This window comes from Theropithecus gelada, chromosome 5 (assembly GCF_003255815.1).
Source record: "Theropithecus gelada isolate Dixy chromosome 5, Tgel_1.0, whole genome shotgun sequence".
Taxonomy (NCBI): domain Eukaryota; kingdom Metazoa; phylum Chordata; class Mammalia; order Primates; family Cercopithecidae; genus Theropithecus; species Theropithecus gelada.
Window position 1 is genome coordinate 155,539,790 of NC_037672.1, and position 24,587 is coordinate 155,564,376.

The following is a 24,587-nucleotide window of genomic DNA, read 5'->3' on the forward strand; positions in this document are numbered from 1 at the left end:
AAAAACCAAAAAAAAAAAAAAAAAAAAAAAAAAAAAAAAAAAAATATTTAAGATTCCTGATATAGCTGTTGAATCATAATGTTATGAAAATGTAGAACTAATTTCATGATACAATCATTGAGGAGCTATATCTACCACTAAATATAAATTTTAAAGACAGGACATAAAAGGATAATATTCAGAAAAGAAGTTATGTGGAGAAGAATATTCAAAAGAGCTTCATGAAAACACAGGCAGGTATGGCCAGTTAAAACATCTTCAAAGTATCTGACAATTCATCAAAGAATTCTTCTTAAAATCTTGGTGTTTAAAGTGTTCTTTAAAAATTAATAAAGATATAAAAAGTTAGTCTCAACACAGATTGGTTTATTTATATGTATGCTTGAGATCTCTGAAATATGTGATGTTCTGCCAGTAATGGCCTTCGGCATGCAAATTCCTTTTTTTTGACTTTGTTTTAAACAATGGGTTGAAAAAAGATTAATTTTGAATAATTTCACAAGTGAGAACATTATTTATAGCACAGCTCATTATTATATAGATTTGACTATGTGCTTCATCAAACTATGTGCTCTGAAATGACTACATACAGTCAAAGCCTGTCATAGATAGATTGCTTCTCTATGAGAATGTTAACTGCCCTGTTATTAAGAAGTCTCACCATACTTCACAAAATAAGTAGTCACTTTTATTTTTTTCATGCTTTGATCATTGACCCCCAATACATTTTTACATAATAAGCTCTTAATGATTATTCAAACTATTCTATTCTTATTTCTTCATAATTATGAGCATTCTAGAAAGTTCCAAAGATTTACAAACTTGGTAAGGATAATAAGAACATAACTGTACTGGGAGTCTACAGAAATCTTTGAAGTTATATAAATCTCACATTTTAAAGTGTTATAGTTAATATGTGGCCGACACAAAAACCTGCACACAGATGTTTATAGCAGCTTATTTATAATTGCCAAAACTTAGAAGCAACCAAGATGTCTTTCAGTAAGTGAGTGGATGAATATATGTTACTAAGTGTGAGAAGCCAGTTTGAAAAGTCTACATACTGCATGATTCCAATGACATACCATTCTGGAAAAAGAAGAACTATGGAGATAGTAAAAAGTTCAGTGGTTACCAGAGGACGTTTAGAGCAATGAAACTACTCTGTATGATACTATAATGGTGGATACGTGTCATTATACATTTGTCCAAACCCATAGAATGTACAACATCAAGAGTGAACTCCAATGTAAACTATGGACTTTGGGTGACAATGATGTGTCAATGTAGGTTCATCAACTGCAACAAATGCACCACTCTGGACTGACTGGGGAGAGTGTTGATGGTGGAAGTGCACGAGGCAGGGAATACATGGGCACTCTCTGTACCTTTTACTCTATTTTGCTGTGAACCTAATAGCTATAAAAAATAAAGTCTACTTTTTAAAATGGCATGGTTGCCCTTCAAAGTCAGAATAGGATGGTTATGTAAAATGTTATCAAATATTCATACCTTTCAGTTGTTTATGGAACGATTTTTACTTCTTAAGTTTGTCTCCTCTAATTTTACTATTCAACAATTTTCAGCATCCCTAACCAGAGATACAAACAATGACATGGGCTTTGTTTACAATGAGTGTTCTTTTGAGTGTGTGTGGGTGGGGGGAGATAAGATTAAAACACTTGAAACAATTGGACAACCAATATGTGATGAAATTTAATTAATTGATTGTTAGTGTAGATGAGTGTGTCTGGTGCAAAGAGGTTAAAGTGGACTGCTTTTTGAAGTATTGATAGTTTTGAAGTTCTTATAGTCCTCTTCATTCTATTAAATGTTTATTTGTAGGGGTATAAATATAGCAAAGCAGATAATATTTCAAAACTTTAACCTTTAAATTAGCTTGGGCACTCAAACACATTCTTTCCTAGAAACATGATTGCAAATAATGACTAATTTTTCTTCAAAAAACGAAGTAAAAGAATATTTATCTAATAGGATTAGAATGTCACCTCGATTCAAGCCAATAAAGTCTGAGTCAGGAATTCCAACAAGGCTGGAGCACAAATTTCAGGAGGAAGTGATGGTGATGAGAGGGAATGGTAGTGATGGAGGAGGAGTTCCAGGAATCGGGGAAGGTATAAAAAACCAGAATGGGACTTCTGGATTGAAGAAGGGGTTTTAAAGTGTTGAAGTGAGTGAGAAAGTGTTGAGCTGAGTTAGAAAACTCACATGGTGAAGCTCTTGGGTAAGGATGGAAATAAAGGCAAATGAGCTATCTTTATTCTTGCACCCTACGGTTCCCCCAGAGTGTCTCAGTAGTGGCACTGCCATGCTTCCAGCTGGTCAAGCCAGTTCAGAAGATTCTGTCCATTTCCATTCTACCCCTAAATTACATGTAAAATATGTTCACTTCTCTCCTCTCCACTGGCACCATTCTAGACTAAGCCTCATTTGTCTGTTACCTGGAGCACTGCAAAGTTTCCTAATCAGCAGCCCAGCTTTCCCTCTTACCCTCCCCTCAAGTCTCCTACCCAATGGCACTCTACCCCAGTAGCCAGAATTATGTAAACAAAACATACCTGTTTACTAAGTGGCCTCTTGGCTTCAAATCCTTCCTTGATTCCCCTTTGCATTTTAAATAAAACCCAAACTTCTTCCCTTTGCCCAAGGATACTTCTCTACCTCATCAACCTCAGCTCATGTCACTTGTCCCCTGCTCGCTGGGCTCCATCACCACAGCCTTCCCAGAGTTCCCTAATCCTCAGCCTGAAGCCTCTTCCTCACCACTTTAACTACCACCACCACTTTCCCACTACTACCTCCCCTACTCTCATGGGTGATTTCCTTTTCTTCCTCCAGATCTCAGCTTACATGGCACCATTTTACAGAGGCCTCCCTCTAACTACCCCTTGTACAAAGCACCAGCACATAGTTATTTTCCATTACATCACCTGTTTTCTTTCTTTTTGGACCTCTCCATAAATTGTAATTATTTATTAACTTATTCAGTGTATCCTCCCTGGGAGATGGTAACCTCCCCTAGGGCAGGAACTCTGTTTCATTCAATGATGCATGCATAAAATCTTGTACAGGGCCTTACACTTAACAACTATCCAGTATAGAAATGATCACATGGCACCTGCTTTCCTGTTATCCTCTATGACTTCTTCTTTCTCTAATACAATACAGGAGTTATTAAGAAATTATTTTAGGCAGTTAGAAAGGGTAAAAGAGGCCGGGTACAGAGGCTCACATCTGTAATCCCAGCACTTTGGGACGCCGAGATGGGCGGATCACCTGAGGTCAGGAGTTCGAGACCAGCCTGATCAACATGGTGAAACCCCATCTCTACTGAAAATACAAAATTAGCCAGGCGTGGTGGTGCATGCCTGTAATCCCAGCTACTCAGGAGGCTGAGGCAGAAGAATCGCTTGAACCCGGGAGGCGGAGGTTGCAGTGAGCCAAGATTGTGCCATGGCACTCCATCCTGGGCAACAAGAGAAACTCTGTCTCAAAAAAAAGAAAAAAGAAAAAAAAGAAAGGGTAAAAGAGTCCTCGGTGGAATTTTCCTTTAATGAAAAGCAGCTCCAAACCATTTCTTTTCTAACAGAAAGCAGCCTGAAAAGTCAAGCTGCAAGCACAGATATGCAAGCTGGAAGCTTTCATATGTAAATGCCAGCAGCTGTACCTGGAAGCCAGATACATTCAATTGGCGATTCCTGCTCCCTTTTCCTTATCACCATGTGCGTAGGTATCACAGCACTGGCCAGGTAAAGCCACGTGTGCAGGTGTCTTGGTGACAGCCAGGTAGAAGCCACATTTGCATAATAAAAGATTAGGGTGCAAGGGCCAGTCTTTTCAGTCTTTTCGCAGGCTATGTAAATGACACACCTGGTGAAACCAGTCCCCTGGGCTTTATGTAAATCAGTCACCGCCTCCTCAAGCCTCGCTACAAAATCAATCATGTTCTGCCCCAAAACCCGGAAACCCTCTCTTGGGCCACCCGCTTTCTCATCATGAGGAAGCTTTCTCTCTCTCTCTTCCTTTTTGTCTATTAAACGTTCCTCTCCTTAACCTACTCCACGTGTGTGTCCACGTCCTTAATCACCTCGGGGTGAGACAGTGAACCACAGGTTTTCCCCAGACAATGAGGTCGTTTCAATACCAGACTAGCCTTGATTCTGAGCCCACAGTAAGAATACGACAAATTTCTGTTTTTGAAATTATTGGCTGAAAATTGTTTGTAGAAGAGGGTAATTGGATGGAACTGTGAAGTATGGGCAGACGTTTCATAAAAGAGAGGAAGGGAGAGGACATTCGGGTGAGAAACAGCATGAACAAAGGCAAAGAGAAAAATGTTGGCATCTTCTGGAATCATGGAAAGAACATCCTAAGAGGTGAAGGTTCCTGGAAAGTAACCGGCATCAGGGTTGTATAAACCATGATGAGAAAGACAAATGATGATAAAATATCAGGGAGAAGCTACTCTTTGCCATGCCTTTGCATTAACCTTCCAACTTTGTGTCTTCTCCCCTTTTCCCCAGTTTCTCACGGGGGTGGACAGGATGTCAAGTGCTCCCTTGGCTACTTCCCCTGTGGGAACATCACAAAGTGCTTGCCTCAGCTCCTGCACTGTAACGGCGTGGACGACTGTGGGAATCAGGCCGATGAGGACAACTGTGGTGAGTGAAGCCCCTACAGTCACGGTGAGAGAAAGGGGCAGAAAGGACTGAAGGTGAAGTATTCTCTCAACAAAAAGACAAAACTAAATTGAAATACAAAACATATGTTGCTTAAGGAAATCTTACACTTATTTCAATAGCTTAAAATATCCACTCTTTTTTTTTTTTTTTTTTTTTTTGAGACGGGGTCTTACTCTGTTGCCCAGGCTGGAGTGCAGTGGCATGATCTCTGCTCACTGCAAGCTCCGCCTTCCGGGTTCACGCCATTCTCCTGCCTCAGCCTCCCTAGATGCTGGGACTACAGGCGCCCGCCACCGCGCCCAGCTAATTTTTTGTATTTTTAGTAGAGATGGGGTTTCACTGCGTTAGCCAGGATGGTCCCAGTCTCCTAACCTCGTGATCCGCCCACCTCTTCCTCCCAAAGTGCTGGAATTACAGGCATGAGCCACCGCGCCCAGCCTTAATATCCACTCTTTTCTATGTAATGGTATCACAGCCAATATCCCAGGCAAGTGATGGTTGCTCATAGAGTAAGTTTTAACCAAGATTGTCCAACCCACAGCCCTCAGGCTGCATGCAGCCCAGGACAGCCTTGAACAGAGCCCAACACAAATTCATAAGGTTTTTGAAGGCATTAGATTTTTTCGTGATTTTTTTTTTAAGCTCATCAGCTATCATTAATGTAAGTGTATTTTATGTGTAGTCCAAGACAACTCGTCTTCCAATGTGGCCCAGGGAAGCCCAAAGTCTGGACACCCCTGTTTTAACCCAACAAACCTGTCCAAATAAGGTGTTAGAAGCAGAATACTGTTGAAATTGAGAATACGGGCTCTGGAGCCAGACTGCCCAACTTTGAACTTGGGTACAACGATAACCAATTATGTAAACTTGAGAACATTTCCTAGCCTCTCTGTGCCTCAGTTTCCTCATTTTATAAAAGGGCGCGGTAATTGTGCCTGTACTATAAGAATTCAGGAAGATTAAGAGTACAGAATTAGGACATCTAGGAGGTGCTATCTAAGTGTTGGATGCTGTTGCCCTTTCTTATCTTTTGGGAAGAAAAGTGAGTCCTTCTAAAAGAGACAAAACAAACAATATGTCAATACAGCTTACTTACTACTTAACCAACAATCATACCTCTGGATTTATAAAGCTGGTAAGTAGGGCTTCTGGCCAATTTGAATATAGGAAAATAGCTTTCAGTTACAATTTTGTTCAAACTTCTGAAGCCTTAAAAATACAAAGTTAGAACCTGAATTGTTTGGATCTGAGTCACTGGGAAAATAAACTTCGGTTAATAATGTAATACAGTAAGATTTCTCACCTGTCAAGAAGTAAGGTACTATTTTGGAGGACAAAAAGATGCATAACAATGTTAGTATGCAAAGTGTCACATAAATAATATACGCTGATGAGGCCTTGCTGGGATCACTCCCCCAAGTAGTTCAGGCTTTTTTAAGAAACCACCTTGAAGGAATTAAGTTTCCGTTAACATAAAATAAGATGAACACCAGGCTTGAAAATCCTCCTACCTGAAAAAAATCAGCTAGGTCACACAAGCAAACCTTAACTGAGCTTATTTCTTGAACGTAACTGAAACTTAGGTTGTTTCTTATAAATGCCTCTGATAATCACAAACAAAACTTAAATTGTCTTTCTAAAGTGGTATAAGGTAAATCAGTTTTAACCAATCCCCTATCACCTGGAAACCCCATTGTAATAACCAGTCATGGAAAAGGTTGAGGAATTTCCTCATTTTCACTTTATGAGCAATCCTATAATTCATGCCTCTGAGCTTTCTTACCACCTGGACTGAAATCTCCCTGATACCGAGTTGTACTTTCTCTTGCTGTATGATAATAAACTTTTAAATTTTTATAACTCGATCTGATTTTATTTTTGACACTTGTTAGTTTGAAACACTATTTCTATCTGATGGCAGTAACTCAAGTATAACCACACTATCTAAACTAGTGAGCTTAAGCTACAACTGTATTTGATTTGGATGGCTATAAATATGTTTTCATTTATTTTAAAAAATAACATCTTGTTAAAATAAATTAATATTACATAATTTTTTAATTAGATGAAACAGTGTTTTGCCCACTGCCAGTCAGTTCCCCCTCGACCTGCTGGCAATTCAAATAGAGAGTTCTAGACAGAGCAACAGGAAAATTTCACTCCAATTAAAATGGCAGCTGGAAGCAGGAAAGGAATGTGGTGGGAGTAGCAAATTTGCCAGCAACTGTAGCTTCTCAGTGGAAAAAAAGCTTGTGAACTCTAGCTTTAGTGCTACGTTTAAAGAGGCCAAGTAGCAAAAGTAGCAATCCTTATAGTAATAATCGTTAAAATCATGCAAGTTTCTCAGGATTCACCAAAAAGCACATTTAGACAGAAGCAATAGGGCATTGGGGTTTCAGAGAGAAGTTCAGTAATCAGAGTTAAACTCTAGCTATAGAGGGAGGCAAAGAATGGCTTGTTTTCTTTTCTATAAAACGGGAATGATAAGAGCATCCATGTTCATGGGTTGTTAACAGGATTCCATGAGATAATGTATCCGAGATGCTTAGCAGAGTGCAGGTACTCTGGACTGAATTCTTGGGTCCCCCATAAAGTTCATATGTTGAAGCCCCATCCCCCAATGTGATAGGATTTGGAGATGGGATTTGGGGGATGTAATTAGGAATACCTGAGGCCATAAGGGTGGATTAGTATCCTTATGAGTCTTAAGGGAGCTTGCTTCATCTCTCCACCATGTAAGGAAACAGCAAGAAGTCTGCTGTCTGTGAACCAGAAAGTGGGCAATCACTAGACATGACTACCAGCACCTTGATCTTGGACCGCCCAGTCTCCAGAACTGTGAAAAATAAATGTTTATGTTTAAGCCACCCAATCTGTGATACTTAGTTATAGTAATCTGACCTAAGACTACAGTCCATGAAATTAGCACTCCGTAAATGTTACCTAGTGTATCAGTTCGCTGTAATTATATTACAAACATAGTGGTCTAAAAAGTAACCATTTATTTAGTGTATGATTCTTGGGGTCAGCAATTTTGGATGGACTCCACTGAGATGAGCCAGGCAGTTCTGGTTTCAGCTGGATTTTCTTATGCACCTGCAGCCATCTGTGGATCAGCTATGCCATGATGTCTGGGACCTTGTCTGTGTCCTTAATTCACTATTGCCAACATTTGAAAACTCTCAAGTCCAGTTTTGGAAATCTGGGAAAGATCGTAATTCACTCTTATAAAGACATGTCTGTGTAAAAAATAACTATTTCAATTTGTTACTGATCTTCTTATGCCAGAATCACATAACTTTCTTGAAATTCACTGAGACCACTGGATCTCCAAAAGTAGTCCTGAGACCAAAGTCAACAGCATCACCCAGGAAATTAGAAATACACATTTTGGCCAGGCCCAGTGACTCACACCTGTAATCCCAGCACTTTGAGAGGCCAAAGTGGGAGGATTGCTTGAGTCCAGGAGTTGGAGATCAGCCTAGGTAACATGGCAAAAACCTATCTCAATTTTTTTTAAAAAAAGAAATAATAATTATTTTAAAATATTTATATAAAAATTTTTTAAAAAGAAATGCAAGTTCTCAGGCTCCATCCCAGACCTATTGAATCAAAAGCTCTGTTTTAATAAGAGCCTCGTGTCATTCTAATACACATTAAGTTTTGAGAAGCATGAATCTAAACCCAGTGAGCAGAAAATCAGGAATGCATGCAAAATGGTAGCAACAGCAGAGGTACAGTAGAATCAAGTTTTCAATGTGATACACAAGCATTCTAACTTGCTCACAAACTCCATTATTATCAATTATCTACAATTTTTAGCTCCTCTAGGAAAACCAGTACTGTAGTAGTGGCAGTCATCTAGAAATAGAAAAAAAAAATTAACTCCATTCAAAACCTCAAAGATGCCCAGTTGGCATGCTGCTGCTGTCCATGCAAAAATAGGCTGGAACTTTCCAGGAAGGATGGCAGACTTTCGTCACCGTCTTTAGAGTCCAGGTGATGGAAAAATTATGAGATGTAGTTATTTCTGCTTGTCTCTAATTGCTTTAATTTCCCTTGTGAGCTGAGTGGTTTTTTCCTTCATTTTATAGTATCTGGATCATTTATGCTCCCAAGGCTGTTTCTTCTTCTCCTTCTCCTTCTTCTTTTTTTTTTCTTTTGAGATGGAGTCTCTCTGTCTCTCACCCAGGCTGGAGTGCAGTGGCATGATCTCAGCTCACTGCAACCTCTGCCTCCAGGATTCAAGTAATTCTCCTGCCTCAGCCTCCTGAGTAGCTGGGGCTACAGTGTAGTGTGTGTTACCACGCTCAGCTAATTTTTTGCATTTTTAGTAGAGACGGGGTTTCACCGTGTTAGCCAGGATGGTCTCGATCTCCTGATCTCGTGATCCACCAGCCTCGGCCTCCTAAAGTGCAGGGATTACAGGTGTGAGTCCACCGCACCTGGCCGGCTGTTCATTTTTTAAAACATGCATATGTAAATTCTGTTTAATACTGATTAAATTAAGTCAGAAAGTTGCTTCTTTTCAGAATATGTAAACCTCATGCATCTTTTCAGTCATGTAAAATACAGTATCTTAACATACAAATATAAGAAAACGTCATAATGAAAAAGCAATTTTAGAATAATAACTTACAACTTAATAGTGTATTGTCAAATAAAATACCTTCTTTTAATGAAAGGGCTTTTTTTTAAATCAGACCTTTTAAGGTATATTTTAAACTCCAAAAACCTCTCCCTTATTCTGTCAAGCTGTTTAAACATTGACACTAATAATTATTAAAATGGAAAAATAAGTCAAATGGAAATAGTGAAATAAAATTTAGGGAAACTGCTGAAAAAAATGAAACACCAAATGAATTAAACCAAGTCCCTATATTTGAACTAATATATGAACTAATTATATTTAGAAAGAACTGTCACTTTTGTGTTATCACAGGCACTTTAAACAAGTACTCTTATTTAGTACATACTAAGGTCCCAGTTTTCTCAGAAAACCCGTAAATAATTAATTTCCCTATAAGTGAACACTTTATTAAGTATAAAAAATAAAATATTTCAGCACAAAGAGCATTGACATTAACTCAGTGAAGATTTTTTATGGACACAATGCAAGCTAAATCAATAGATTTAAAATTTTTCAGTTCAATTCATATGAATCCCTTTTTTCTAAAACATTTACACAATATGGAATTTACATATATATACAGACATACATATATCAAAAACTGATTACACTATTTTTATAATAACTTTGATCCTTACTGGTAAACTTCAGTATAGAAATGTATAGATGTTTCCTGAGTTATGCCATTTTATATAATTCCCATATAATTCCATTTTTTTTTTGCCATGTGTCACTAACCCATTCTTCATCTCTACTCAGAACTGTCACAGACACAATCAAACAGCATAAGGACCAAAAAAAAAAAAAATGTTTGTAAGTCATCAGAGCAGTGTTTGATGTGGCAATGACAAACCCAAAAAGGAGGGATCTTTCAGTTTTTCAGCTGGAACTATCACACCTGGGAGAATATGTCTGAGTAAATACCAAAGGAACCTGATGACAAAAAGTTGAGGGTTCTTCTTTAGGAATCATCTGCGTTCGTTTTCAAATGAGTGCAAGCTCAGTAGTGAAAATGTTAAAGGAGCATCAAATTCTCAGATGCTATTAAATTAGTTCACTACCTCTAGATTTGTATTTAAAAGAAACTTTGCATTTCTAGATTAGAATTTGCTCTAGCATTCCTTCTGTGTTATAAACAGAAGGCTGTGCTAAATGAGGGCTCCCCTTCATGGTTACACTAACCCAGCCTTATCCTAGAGACAGGTTGAATTACTATACTGGGAAGACTGGCGTTCTGGTGCCTCTCCAGCGTACTCTTGTTCTTTAGCACTTTAGCAGCCTTCTCTACAGGAAAAGGATAAAGGCCTTTGTCAGTCTATTTACATATTAGCAATTCTATAACCCATAGGGGAAATGGAAAACCTCTTCTAATACATTTTGGGTCATTTAGTGCATTAGTAACTGCCAAAAATTAACATGCAAATAATGTGACCTTATTTGGAAATAGGGTCTTTGCAAATATAATGCAAGTAAAGAGTGACATCATACTAGATCAGGGTGGGCCCTAGATCCAATGACAGTGTCCTTACAAGAGACAGGAAATGGCATACAGAGATGCTGGAGAGAAGAAGGCCATGTGAAGACAGAAGCAGAGACCGAAGCGATGCTGCCACAAGCCAAGGAACACCAGGAGCCATCAGAAGCTGAAAGAGGCAAGGAGAGATTCTCCCCAAGAACATTTTGAGACTCTGTGGCCCCGCTGATGCCTTGGTTGCGTACATCTGGCCTCCAGAACTGTGAAAGAACAAATTTCTCTTGTTTTTGTTTTTCTGTTTTGAGACAGAGTCTCACTCTGTAGCCCAGGCTGGAGTGCAGTTCTGTGATCTCAGCTCACAGCAACCTCCGCCTACTGGGTTCAAGCAATTCTCTTGCCTCAGCCTCCTGAGTAGATGGGACTACAGGCACGTGCCGCCATGCCCAGCTAATTTTTGTATTTAGTAGAGATGGGGTTTCACCATGTTGGCCAGGATGGTCTCCATTTCTCGACCTTGTGATCCGCCCACCTCGGATCCCCAAAGTTCTGGAATTACAGGCATGAGCCACCACGCCCAGCCAACTTCTCTTCTTTTAAGTCACCAAGTTTGTGGGAATTTGTTACAGCAGCCCTGGAGAACAATGCACGTTAGGACAGGACATGGAGAAGGGCCACCTTCTGTGGGCTTAAAGAGACATTATTAAGGTCGACATAAACTCCTTTATCCAGACTAAAGTGAGCTTAAAATTTAGTCTTAGTGAATTTTAGACAGAATTTCCAGTGAGCTGTTCTTATGCATAATTGTATGTGGCATAAAACCTCCTAAAGACGATTTTGCTTCGCTGTTCAGTTGCAGTTCTGGGTTGTGCTAAACTTGAACCACATGGTTTTTACCAGGTGTTTTGTACTCTTTTATGTGATGGCGAGTCAGGTATGGCTACAAGAGACACCAGGGAGGCTCAGAAACACAAAAGTTTATTATTCCCACAGATTCTAGAGACAGGAGGCAGGGCATACCATACAGGGCTAGATGGGAAAGACACCAGGGTGGTCAGGAGGCAGAAGACAGGGGTGAGAGGGGAGGCATCAGGCTAGAGCCTTTATTGGGATTTCCGAGGGAAATCAAGGCAGTGCAAGGTGAACAGCTTAAGATGTGCTGGTTTGAATAATTTTGGAGGGCTCTAAACTCTAGCGGTGGTCCTTACTTCCCTGCTACCTGGGCCTAGGATGATGAAGCAGAAGGAGGACTGTTACCTCTGGGATGTGTGGGCTAGTCAGAGGAGCTCTAGGTCTGGATTGGTTAGCGTGCATATCAAAGGCATGCTCTGAGCACCCTTTGCTCTCTAAGAACTGACAGCCCCTGGGAAAGAGCATCTCTTACTAGCCTAGAAAGGTTTTTTAAAAGATGTTAAATATCATAATATACAGAAAAAAGTTTTAAATATACAATATACCAAGTCTTTCTTGAGTTCAACTTTGCCAGCACTTCCTTCCCTACCTCCCACTTAGCAAATGTGCACAGAAAGTTGCAGCAACAAAAAACAGTAAGTAGAAAGTCAACTTTACCATGTAGCAAAAACTGCCCTCTGCGTTTAATGCTTCTCTGGGAAACTCCTTGAAAGTATGAACATTTTCCCACGTAAACTTTTCTATTTCAGCTCCTTCCCAATGTGATCTTAAATGCTTTGCCTTCCCTCCCCACCACGCCGGCCTTTGTTGTCTGTTAGTAATAGTTTACTTTGCAATTTTGCCATTCACTGCGTATTTTAGGTTTGAAAAGACATCTTGTGTTCTAGGTTTGTCTATGCATGACTATTTATTATTATTATTATTTTTGAGACTGAGTCTTGCTCTATCGCCCAGGCTGGAGTGTAGTGGCACGATCTCGGCTCACTGCAACCTCCGCCTCCCAGGTTCAAGTGATTCTTCTGCCTCAGCCTCCTGAGTAGCTGGGATTACAGGCACCTGCCACCACACCTGGCTAATTTTTAGTAGAGACAGGGTTTCACCATGTTGTCCAGGCTGCTCTTGAACTCCTGACCTCAAGTGATCCACCCGCCTCGGCCTCCCAAAGTGGGATTATAGGCATGAGCCTCCGCACCCAGCCTGTGCATGACTATTTGTGCCACTATATTCTAACCCTCCTAGGAATATTTGCTTTTGTCTAATAAGAGTTGTAATAATAAAATTAATAGTGTCTTCCATGTTTTTAGTATTTATTATGTTTCAGACATAGTCCTAATCCTTTAAGCACATTCTCTCATTTCCTCCTTACTATAAATTAGATATGATAAGACTATTTCCATTACACAGGGAAGGAAAATGTAAGTACAGAGAGGTTATGTAACTGTTCTGACATCATGGTGTGCTCAGAATTCAAACCAAATGCTTGGCTTGTTCTGTTTTGTTTTTTGATTGGGAAGAAAGAACATGCTTATGATACTAATTGTTGTGTAGTAGGGCCTTCAAACAAATCTCTTATTGATAAAATTTGAATTCTATGAAGTCTTCCCTTTAAAGATTTTGGTTTTAAAAAGGTAAATTATTTTTAACTTTCTTTTTAAAATATAATATATAAGAGATTAGATGAACTTCCAAACCTAAAATTGCAAGTATCATAGTATGAATAATGAATAATATTTTTATAGCACTTTCCATTTTGACTGCTTTATACATTTTACCTCATTTAATCCTCATGACAACCCAGGAGAAAGGGACTGTTTTTGTTCCCTTTAAAGATGGGGACATTGATGCCCTGCATCAATTTCATCCACATGGTGGATGTCTGTTTTGCATTGTTATAAAGGAATAGTTGTGGCTGGGTAATTTATGAAGAAAAGAGGTTTATTTGGCTCATGGTTCTGCAGACTTTACAAAAAGCAGGGTGCCAGCATCTGCTCAGCTTCTGGTGAGGGCTCAGGCTGCCTCCTCTCATGGCAGAAGGGAGAGGGGAGCCAGTGTGTGCAGAGATTACATGGCGAGAGAGGAAGCAAGAGAGAGGAGGGGAGGTACCAGGCTCTTTTTAACAGCTAGCTCTCTTTTGAACCAATAGAGCGAGAGAGAAGTTGTTCACCTCAAGGGACAGCATAAATCTGTTCATGAGTGACCCACATTCATGATCCAAACTAGGACCCACCTCCCAATACTTCTAATACCACCACACTGGGGATTACATTTCAACATGGTGTTGAGTGAGAACAAACGTCCAAACTATAGCAGTAGATACGACAATCAACTCAAGTTCTCAAGTGAGTGAGAAATGTAAATCTTTCTTTTTCTATGGCCAAAGATAATTTCTGCTACAAGTCTCCATTCTTCCAAGTGGTAGAAGTCTAAACCAAGGCAGTTAAAGGTCTGATTCATTTCCCTTCACCTGGGATTACAGTTGAGCTCAGCAGTCTCTGTGGTGCCAGGACATTGTGTGGGGGGTCTGGTTGTCTGTTATCAGCTGATGATGGTGCATCCCCTAAGCTATGCATAAATCTATCTGGTCGTCTGCCATAAGTCGCCACTCTGTTATCTCCTGTCTGTCTCAGGCCCTTTCACATCCAGTGCCTCTCCTGCCTACATCTGTGGCATTCTGGGGCTCACAGGAAACACTTAGTACTCCTGAGCCAGGCTGAGCCCAGGAGAACTTTCATGCTCATATTTAGGTCCATCTGCCTAGGCTCTTACGGCTATGTCTCCTCTACTATTCCCATGTCAAGCCAAAGTGTGCAATAATTCTGTGGGTCCTGCCATACATAAGGCCTCTACTTAGCAAAGGACACCAGGCTACCCCTGCTTCCAGCACCCAGAAACCAATGTGGGAAACGTGTGGTTTCTCCTAGATTCAGCCCGAGGAGGGAAGGAAGAAAGACCCCTCCACTCTGTCTTTCTGGTGCAAGTCTCTTGTTAAGTCTGGGAACAGCAAAGCTCAGTTTTTCTCTTTTTTGGTTTTCCATATCTATTGTCAATAATCAAATTTAAGCATTTAAAAATCGAATACCAAGAAATTTGACTCCCTTATTATCTGTAAACTTCTGTCTCATCCCTTTCAGGCAATGAAAGTGGTTAATTCTAGCTGCCTAGGATAGGAAAAGAGGCAGAAAGTGCAAGGAATTTAAGAGAAGGAAAACTTTGTTAATGCCCCAGAGTATTTTTCCTGTCACTGGCTTGGCACCTACTAATCCATGAGAATTAGATAAGCAGTACTTATTTATGGGTGTGATGGTGATGATACATATTTTCAAATAAGATTATAAGAATGTTTGAGCGGCCGGGCGCGGTGGCTCAAGCCTGTAATCCCAGCACTTTGGGAGGCCGAGATGGGCGGATCACGAGGTCAGGAGATCGAGACCATCCTGGCTAACACGGTGAAACCCCGTCTCTACTAAAAATACAAAAAACTAGCCGGGCGAGGTGGCAGGCGCCTGTAGTCCCAGCTACTCGGGAGGCTGAGGCAGGAGAATGGCGTGAACCCGGGAGGCGGAGCTTGCAGTGAGCTGAGATCCGGCCACTGTACTCCAGCCTGGGCGGCAGAGCAAGACTCCGTCTCAAAAAAAAAAAAAAAAAAAAAAAAGAATGTTTGAAGTATGTCAAGCCCTTTTAAAATTTTCAATTGGTCCTGCCTTTAAAATTCTGGAACATTAATTATTCCATCATTTCCAAAGTACAACTTATACAGCTATCAGAATGATGGCAATGCCAGGTGGTTTGATGGAGACATTAGCTGTTCTCACTTTAGAATATTCCACTAAAGTTGGTGGTTTGTCTTGTCTTCAAGATAAAAACACAGAAGGATACACATTACATGCCTGTATCAAAATATCTTATATACCCCATATATATATAGACTGACCATGTACCCATAAAAATTAAAAATGTAAATAAAACACAGGAGGAAAAGTGACGTGAGTCATAAATATGTGTATTAATGTATAATCATGCATTGCATTTTCAAAATTTTCTGGTTTTCTGTTTATTATTCTCAAAATAACATTCCAAATACCTAAGTAGCTGAACCCTAGGCTTTTCTGAAAATACGGACCTAGCTTTAACCTCAAATTTGTTTATTTGTGTTTATCTAATGCTACTTAAACTATGTATGGGTTACCACCACAAAGATTTTCCTTTCAGAACACTTCCTCCTATATGGGACAGAAAAGGTAATTTGTTAGCAGCCTCAGTTTCTTTTAAAGGATGCCCAGGATTATGTCATATCCTTTGATTTCCATAAAGAGTTGCCTCCAAAAGGTATTGAGACCCCAGAAAAAGGTATATGTATTCTGTCCTGCAAACTGCTGTTGTTGTTAAATTCAAAGAAACTCCATACAGTTTGATGAATCCTCTGCCTGGCCAGCCTGCATTCCAAGGTTTACTCCGGTGGCCTAGGGCACCGCTGCTCTTGCAGGTAATAATCTCATTTTACTTTATGAGCAAAAGATCTTCCACTGTGTTCCATGAATGAGTACTGAAGATTGAGTAAATGTGTGAGAATCAGAAATGCTCCACTTTAGGGCCAGACGTGGTGGCTCATGCCTGTAATCCCAGCACTTTGGGAGGCCGAGGTGGGTGGATCACTTGAGGTCAGGAGTTCGAAAGCAGTCTGGACAACATGGTGAAGCTCTGTCTCTACTAAAAATTAGCCAGGTGTGGTGGTGGGTGCCTGTAATCCCAGCTACTCGGGAGGTAGAGGCAGGAGAATCACTTGAACCTGGAAGGTGGAGGTTGCAGTGAGCTGAGATCATGCCACTTCACTCCAGCCTGGGTAACAGGGTGAGACACTGTCTCAAAAAAAAAAAAAAGAAAGAAAGAAAAAAAAAGAAAAGCTCCACTTTGCATAAATCCAAGCCTTATAAATTAATCACTTATTCATTAATCAATAAGCATGTATACTTATTAAACTATCAGATTTAACCTTTCATTTTCATAAATGATCATACCATTTAACATGACATCATCACAGTCTGGCCTTGCCTCTGACTGAGACATAAGTCTCTCAACCAAACATCAAGGGAGCCCCGGAGCGACCCTGCAAATCGACAGGAATGTGTCTGAGGACTACCTGCATCTGAGCCACCTGGGGCGCTGTGAAAGCTCTGAGTCCTAACCCCCCACCCCAGAAATGCTCATCTAATAAGTAGGAGTAAAGCCCAGGAATTTGCATTTTTAACAAATACCCCAGAGGAATATCAAACCAGCTTAAGTTTTGAAATTATTCACATCCCAGTGGAGACAATTTTATTATCCAATTCATACCAGTGAGAAAATGATTAGTCTGAATCAGAAGTTTTTAACTTTGGCAGACATCTAATCACTTGGAAGGCTTGTTAAAACACAGATTGCTGGCCTCTTGGGTTGCAGGGTTTCTGATTCGGTGCATCTGAAGTAAGGCCCAAGAATTTGCTTTTCTTTCAAGTTCCCAGGTGATGCTGCTGCTGGTCCCAGATCTACACTTTTGAAAACCACTGATCTAGACAGATAGTCTTCTTGTGCAAATCCAAAAGCAAATATATTTCAAAATGTACCAATAGGTGTCACGTAGAAAGAGTTGAACAAAATTAAAGCTATTTCTTTATTGCCCAAGTTCTCGTTTCATCATACCAGCATGCATTATTAATTCCAAGTGGGGATAGAGGATGCAGCATTTCCCAAACATATGTTACCATAGAACTCTCTTCTCAAGGATACTCCTGAGAAACTATTTCAGAAAAACCTGATAAAGCACTATGACAAGTTAATGCATCCAAGAAACTTGGACATTTCCTGTCCCCATTCAAATCTCATCCTTTGTCCTCATCCCCCAGTGCCAATGCCAGGGGAATCTAACAACATGGGGGAGAGAGATGCCTTCTCCAGAATTCAGATTGGTATGCCTAACCCACTTTTCCATAAAACTAAATGATAACTAATACTTGGTACAAGTGAAATCATGTTTATGCATTTTATGTACTTTAAACACTTTATGAGGGCTAGTAAGAGCTAGATTTCAGTGATATTAAAAGTACCTTATGACATTTTGAGCTGGATGATAAAAGAAAAAAAGATAAAAGTACCTTAGTAGTCACTGAGGTATACAAAAATACATAGGTAAAAAAGATTTTCTACTATACTCTCATAAGGAGATAAAATATATACATCAATAAGCATAGCATGAAGCAAATTACAATAAGTATAATAAGACAGTTATAAGCAAAATGTCCTTAAGTTGGGGACCACCCACATTAATCTTATTTGAGTGTCTTAAACTACTTGATGGTCAACATCCAGCAACTTTGCTTAAAAGAAATACACTCCGAGTCACAGGATTTTATGTGACTAAATTCTAGCTGTCCTCCAATGCAATGTGAGAAGGACTCTAGTTGACTATGGCAAATCCCATAATGCAGTTCTTCCAGAACTCGCTTTAAGACTCACCTAGGCCACTTACGAAAAATACAGATTTCCCAGACTCCATGCTGACCAAATAAATGAGAGTCTCCAGTGGAGGAGCCTGTAAATTTGTGTTTTTGATAAATGCCCCAGCTCCCAGTTTTTATTTCAGCATAAGGGAGACTGAGCTTTCTCTGTCTTTAAGGACAGAAATCCAATCATTCATTCAATCAATCAATAAATATTTAGTAAGCTCATGCAGCATGCAAGACCAGATTTTTCATAATCTATGTTTTTAAAATTTATTTACAGCATGTCTGTGTCATTTTTAGCTGAGAAGCTCTTTTTTAGTAAAAAAATTTTTTTTATTGGTGCCATTTTACAACACTACCAATACATACTGGAAACCATATCCCCCAACACAGTATTCTCTTCTGTGCAGTGCTTGTTCCACTACCCTAGACTGCCTCAAGATAAATCAGAGAATAAATTTCATCCGCATCATTACTGAAGTATGAAAAACCGTTCTCATCACTGCCCTATACATCCTTAAAATATGAAGGACACGGAATTTAAAATATAGAAACACATATACCAAAAGCTGTTTTCTTTAAAATGCTAACTCCCCAACTTTGCAATTTTGGCAACATTTCCCATGTTCTGTGTTTCTGCCTTCCGCCTTCTGGTGGGAGGAAGTAATGGGTAGAAAGAGGAAAATACTTTGGAAAGGCAGAAAGAAAAGTGAAAGCTGATTACTAAAAGGCTTGTTTGTTTGATGATGTTGCTATTTAATAAACACAAAATGTATGCTGTGACTTGGGGAAGAATTAGCAAGTTTGTCCTATTTCTTTCCACTAGCCTAAAATACCTACTTCCATCCTGACATCATCTTTTTCTCCTCCTTACTTATATTTCTTCTGTATGCGTGTGTGTGTGTGTGTGTGTGTGTGTGTGGAGAGAGAGAGAGCAGAGAGAAGATACAATGCAGTAGAAAACCAGAGAAAGAGCAGGATTAAGAGAGAAAGAATCTTAAACTGCATCACTTGAATCTGTTGGACTAAAATGTTACAACTGAGGCCACATAGAGTGTGCCCCTTAAAACGGAAGAAGGTGCAAGAGAGCAATGGTGAGGACAAAGGATTAGGAAATGGCACATCGCCCATGGTTTTAAGCATGGCATTATCTATTAATGGTAAAAAAAAAAAATTCAGCAGATTGAAGTTGTCTATTTGTAAAAGCTCAGTTAAATACAGGATCTGCTAAAGAAGCAGAGTGAAAGAAAATCAGCATCTATGGCAGTCATCCAGCCACATCTCATGAATTTCATAGCAGCAGTGAAACATCACCCACAAAACAGCCCCGTGTTCTGGATGCTGTCACTTCACCTAAAATCCGTCACTGATCCTGAGGTAGGTGGATGTGACAGTCACCGGAACATGAACGTGGTGCACAGAGTGAAGCGAGAGCCTGGTAGCCTGCAAGGTCGAAGCCTTCAGACCTTCGCAAGCCCACTTCTCACTCACCTTCTGCAGATATGCACGAAAACTGTTTACATGAATACTCAAAGCCTCAACATACTCTGACCTACCTACTTACATGCTTTATTTGTAGCATCGATAAACATATAACCACTCATAACACTACTATGTTTTTGTTAAACTGTTTTTAGTAATACCTTGATTTGCAATACATTCATTGATTTCATAAAGAAAAATCATGTGAATTCAAATTCCAGTTAATAACAACTTCTGGTTGTTATTTAAATAAACTTTTTTATAATTCATACAATGCTGACGTAAGAGCCTCAATAACAGAAATGAAACAGACAACAGAAAAATAAGCAGCAAATAGTAATCGCTAAATACTTAAAGCTGATGTCCCACAAAAGGTGAAATTCTATAGATAGAATGTAAACTGATTAAATAATGTCTTTGGCCTAGAAAAGAAATACAATAATTATTATTTTAATTATTTAGTTATTTTTAATAAATCTATTTCTTAGTCAAGTCACCTAACCTTCTTCAGTATCAATTTTTCTATCTGCAGTATCAATTTTTCTATCTGCAGTATCAATTTTTCTATCTGGGTTTCTGCTTATATATATTTGTAAGTGGAGATGATGATAATGACCAAATAGATTTATCATGAGGATAAAATAGAGTACCCAGCACAACATAATGGGTATTTGCTAAATATGACTTCTTTCAGGGCTAAATACTAACATTCAACCTCTCTGTTAAAAGGCGGGGAATGAAAATCTCTCAAAGAATTCTCATTATCTAAAGATATGAAACAAGTTTACAAAAGTAAACTTGCCGAAAGGTCAAAAAACTCTGTGAAACTAGGAAAGGAAGACAATCCAATGCTATAAATTTCCAAAATCTCAAAACCTGACAGCCAAGGAAACAAATGGTCATTCCGGAGCCCAGTAGAACAGAACACTTTGTAAGGCTCTTGACCCCATCCCCAGAACCCACGTGACTCTTTTTTTTAGTGAAACCACAAAATTAAACTACACTAAATTTATGGGTTCAGAAAAAATGCACTGCTTTGTTCACCCTCATGAGATTCCACTTGAACTCCCCAAATTAACTAAATGTCTAATCATTTTTCCGCCGTACTTTAATCCAATTGATTCAATCAGCCTCCCCATATCTATCATTGTTAAATGGAAAAAACTAGAAACTACTCTAGGTATATTAGACAGAAATTAGGTAAGCAGAATCTTCTCAGAAGGGCTGGAGGAGTGGGTGTAAACAAGGTCGACATCCATGCTGTTAGATCCATCATGGCTGCGACTGACAATGGAGACAGCTGCTGCTCCCACCCCCAACTCAGCTGCCTCTCTCGACACCCACAAGGCTGGTAGTACCTGAAATCCTCTTCCACGATTGCTCCTCTGTCTCTGTTTTAGACAGAGCAGCAAGAAAATGACTTTATACTTCTCTTCTAACCAAGATACATGTGAGTGCATCCCAAATCCTGGCTCTACAGGAGGTGTGAAATGTCGTCTGAAGTTTTTCAGTCTCTGCTGCCCAGGAAAACACCAATGAAGTTGGGTCAATCTACAGCATATTCCACGACAGGTTCCTTGCAGTTGTGCAATACAATGGCTGTCCCTCATGATCTGTTCCATTGGTGACTCAACGTTTGCATGCATTTGGCCCTCAATTTCATTTAGCCTAGGTCAGCATTGGGTTCAGATTTCAGTCGACAGTCTAGCAAAACTACTGCTTGAGCTAACACACGGAATCCAGAAACTCCAGGAGGTCACCGTATTAGTCTGTTCTTAGTCTGCTATGATGAAATACACGAATCTGAGTGATTCATAAAGAAAAGAGGTTTAATTAACTCACAATTCCACATGGCTTGGGAGGACTCAGGAACTTACAATGGTGGCCAAAGGCACCTCTTCACAGGGCAGCAGGAGAGAGAATGAGGGCCAAATAAAGGGAGAAGCCCCTTATAAAACCATCAGATCTCATGAAAACTCACTCACTAGCAGGAGAACAGCATGGGGGAACACGCCCCCTGATTCAATTATCTCCACCTGGTCCCACCCCTAGCACGTGGGTATTATTACAATTCAAGGTGAGATTCGAGTGGGGACACAGAGCCAAACCATATCAGATACCCAGATCAATTAGCTTTGCCCAACCTAAAGCTATATTTCTACTTCCTGGTCTAATACTTGTAGAAACCATTCCCATGCAAATTCCTTGGGTTTCTGCTTATATAAAATAGCAAAATCTTTTGGTATGTCAGTCTTCTCCAAGTCCAATTTGTGTTCTGCAGCATGCTGGGCTCTGACTCCACTTATAATAGGTTGAGAAGCAAAGAAGCCTGGTAATGAAAGGGCCTGAGGAGAGTTGGAAACTATTTACCTCAAGTAAAGTAACTCGTGTCTTCAAACAAACTACTACTAACCTCATCAGACAGGAAAGGAGAGCTGCTTTTGCTTGCAAGGGAGATTTTGTGGGAAGGGGATTTAGAGTGGTCAAATTCAACTGAACACACACAAATGTCCCAGTGCAATTCACAAGGTCCCTCTCGCCTTGTTCTTGTGTTCTAATGTTCACTTAAAAGATACGACAAACTGAGCACAGTAGCCTACACCTAATCTCAGCACTTTAGGAGGCCAAGGTGGGAGGATCATTTGAGGCCCGGAGTTTGAGACTAGCCTTAGCAACACAGGGAGACCCCCATCTCTGCAAAAATAAAAAATTTAGCTGGGCATAGTGGTATGCATCTATAGTCCCAGCTACTCAGGAGGCTGAGGTGGGAGGATCCCTTGAGCCCAGGAGTTTGGGGCTGCAGTGAGCTATGATCGCACCACTGCACTCTAACCTAGGCAACAGAGTGAGACCCTGTCTCAAAAATAAAAAAGTTGATATGACAAAATGTGAATTCAACTTACACTGTAACTTAACAACCCATAGATCAGATTCTGTATAATGTAGAGATACATCAGTCCTGAGCTAAGGCCACAAGAGACAAAAGATTATCTGAGGGTAGTTCTATCACCCAGACTGGAGTGCAGTGTGCGATCTCAGCTCACTGCAACCTGTGCCACCCCAGTTCAAGTGATTCTCACGCCTCAGCCTCTCGAATAGCTGGGACTACAGGCATGTATCACCATGGCCGACTAATTTTTGTATTTCTAATGGGGGTTTCTCCACCTTGGCCAGGCTGGTCTCGAAATCCTGACCTCAAGTGATCTGCCCGCCTTGGCCTCCCAAAGTGCTGGGATTCCAAGCATGAACCACCATGCCCAGCTGTTCCTTTTTTTAATCGCTCCAGAGCTATTTCTTCTGCAGTCCCACTTCACAACCCTTGAAATTTCTCATTCTTATTCTAATGATTTATCATAGCGAGAACTTTGCCAGAGCCTAGCCTTCTAGCAGACACATCATTCCAGGAAGCCATAGCAATAATTTAAGTGACTTCTTTTTGTCACTGTATACCATTAATTATGAGAGTCCCATGTTCTAATAATAACATGATTGCCGTTATCTGTAAGAAGAAGTGGAATAGATAACCCATCCAATGTTTCCATCCTTAAGATGTCTGAGAGTCTGTTATCTGTAACCCCTTCTGGAAGGAGGAAACAGAAACCACTCTAGATATTTTTGGGAAAGAGAAGCTTAAGAAAAAAATATATATTTATACAAGAAAAAATGTGTTTGTAGAATCATTTTAAAGGCTGCAGAAGCAGGAGTCAGAGGTAGGCAATATACCACTGTAGTTGCAAGCCCAAGATCAAGAAGCATCTGCTTCTGTCACAACTGCTACTGCTAATCATCTCTACATCCATGAAACTGGATGCCTGAGGCTGACTGCAGTGCCTGCCCCAAATACCACTAGATATCCTTGAGGCTGGTGTGTAAAAACCTCAGGTCTTACAAGAGTGCATCCAATTGGTAGAAGCTTATCTATAACAAGAATCCTGGCTGCTTGGGGTCTGGAAAACATATATTTAAGTTACCAACTTCTAAATAATACGAAAGCATTCTGAAGTGGAGGTAGAATAAAGGAGGAGCAAACATTCACAAAAGCCACCACAGTCTCAGGAAGTTTTAGTCTCTATTTGGCTATATATGCTGAATCTTTCAAATCTCCTCCTCCTCCTGTTTATCTGCCTAACATATCAACTGATGCGTGTATTAAAGGTTGGGCAGGCACCTTGAACTTGTTCCTGGGTGTCCAGGGGCTGGCATTTGCTGGTTTCTGGGGTGTTGTCCCTTATCCACAAAGTTACTGGTGGCCTGCTAGAGTCCCATGCAGAAGTCTGCAGTGGCTCATGCCTAATAATCCCAGCACTTTTCAAGGCCAAAGCAGGTGGATCACCTCACCCCAGAAGTTCAAGACCAGCCTGGGCAACACAGCAAAACCCCATCTCTACAAAAAAAAAAAAAAAAAAATAGGCATGGTGGTGCAACCTGTAATCCCAGCTACTCAGGAGCCTGAGGGAGGAGGATCACTTGAGCTCAAGAGGGAGAGGCTGCAGTAAGCTGAGATTGCACCACTGCACTCTAGCCTCGGTGACAAAGCAAGACGCTGTCTCAAAAATATTTTTTAATTTTAAAAATTTTAAAAGAAATCAATACTAGACTTACTACTAACTTACAGAAACAGGACAAACTTTTATAACTTCACTCTCTGTTCATATGTTTGGGCATCCTTAGGGAGTTGTCTGGCAGCATTCAGGAAAAAATTTAGAAGGTCTAGAGAAGATCCCATACAAACCCCTACCAAGAGAATGAAGGCTTGTACCGTGTGCAGAGATCTCCAGAGAAATGGGTTCTTCACCCCTGTTCGCTAGTCCGCTCTATCACATGCTTGGCTACGCTGTCTCTTATGTTTAAAAGTAACTAAAAGATCATTAGGAATTTTGTGAGAAAAATTGTCTTCCTTTTACCCCATGAAT

General features: G+C 40.1%; 1 protein-coding gene across 10 annotated transcripts in view; it reads left to right on the forward strand.

The window, feature by feature from the left end:
* The window catches only part of RXFP1 (relaxin family peptide receptor 1), a 124,688-nt gene that overhangs the window by 38,888 nt on the left and 61,213 nt on the right, over positions 1-24,587 (forward strand). For 5 of the 10 annotated variants that reach the window (XM_025385031.1, XM_025385025.1, XM_025385027.1 and 2 more), the window contains one exon: positions 4,545-4,682. The exons of 1 other annotated variant lie outside the window; for it this stretch is intronic. Coding sequence is in view for 4 of the 9 variants with exons in the window: in XM_025385025.1 (XP_025240810.1) it covers positions 4,545-4,682 (138 nt within the window). In the remaining 5 variants the exon portion in view is untranslated. Of the gene's footprint in view, positions 1-4,544; positions 4,736-24,587 lie in introns of all 10 variants that reach the window. 4 more of the 10 variants (XM_025385032.1, XM_025385029.1, XM_025385033.1 and 1 more) reach the window with 2 other exon arrangements.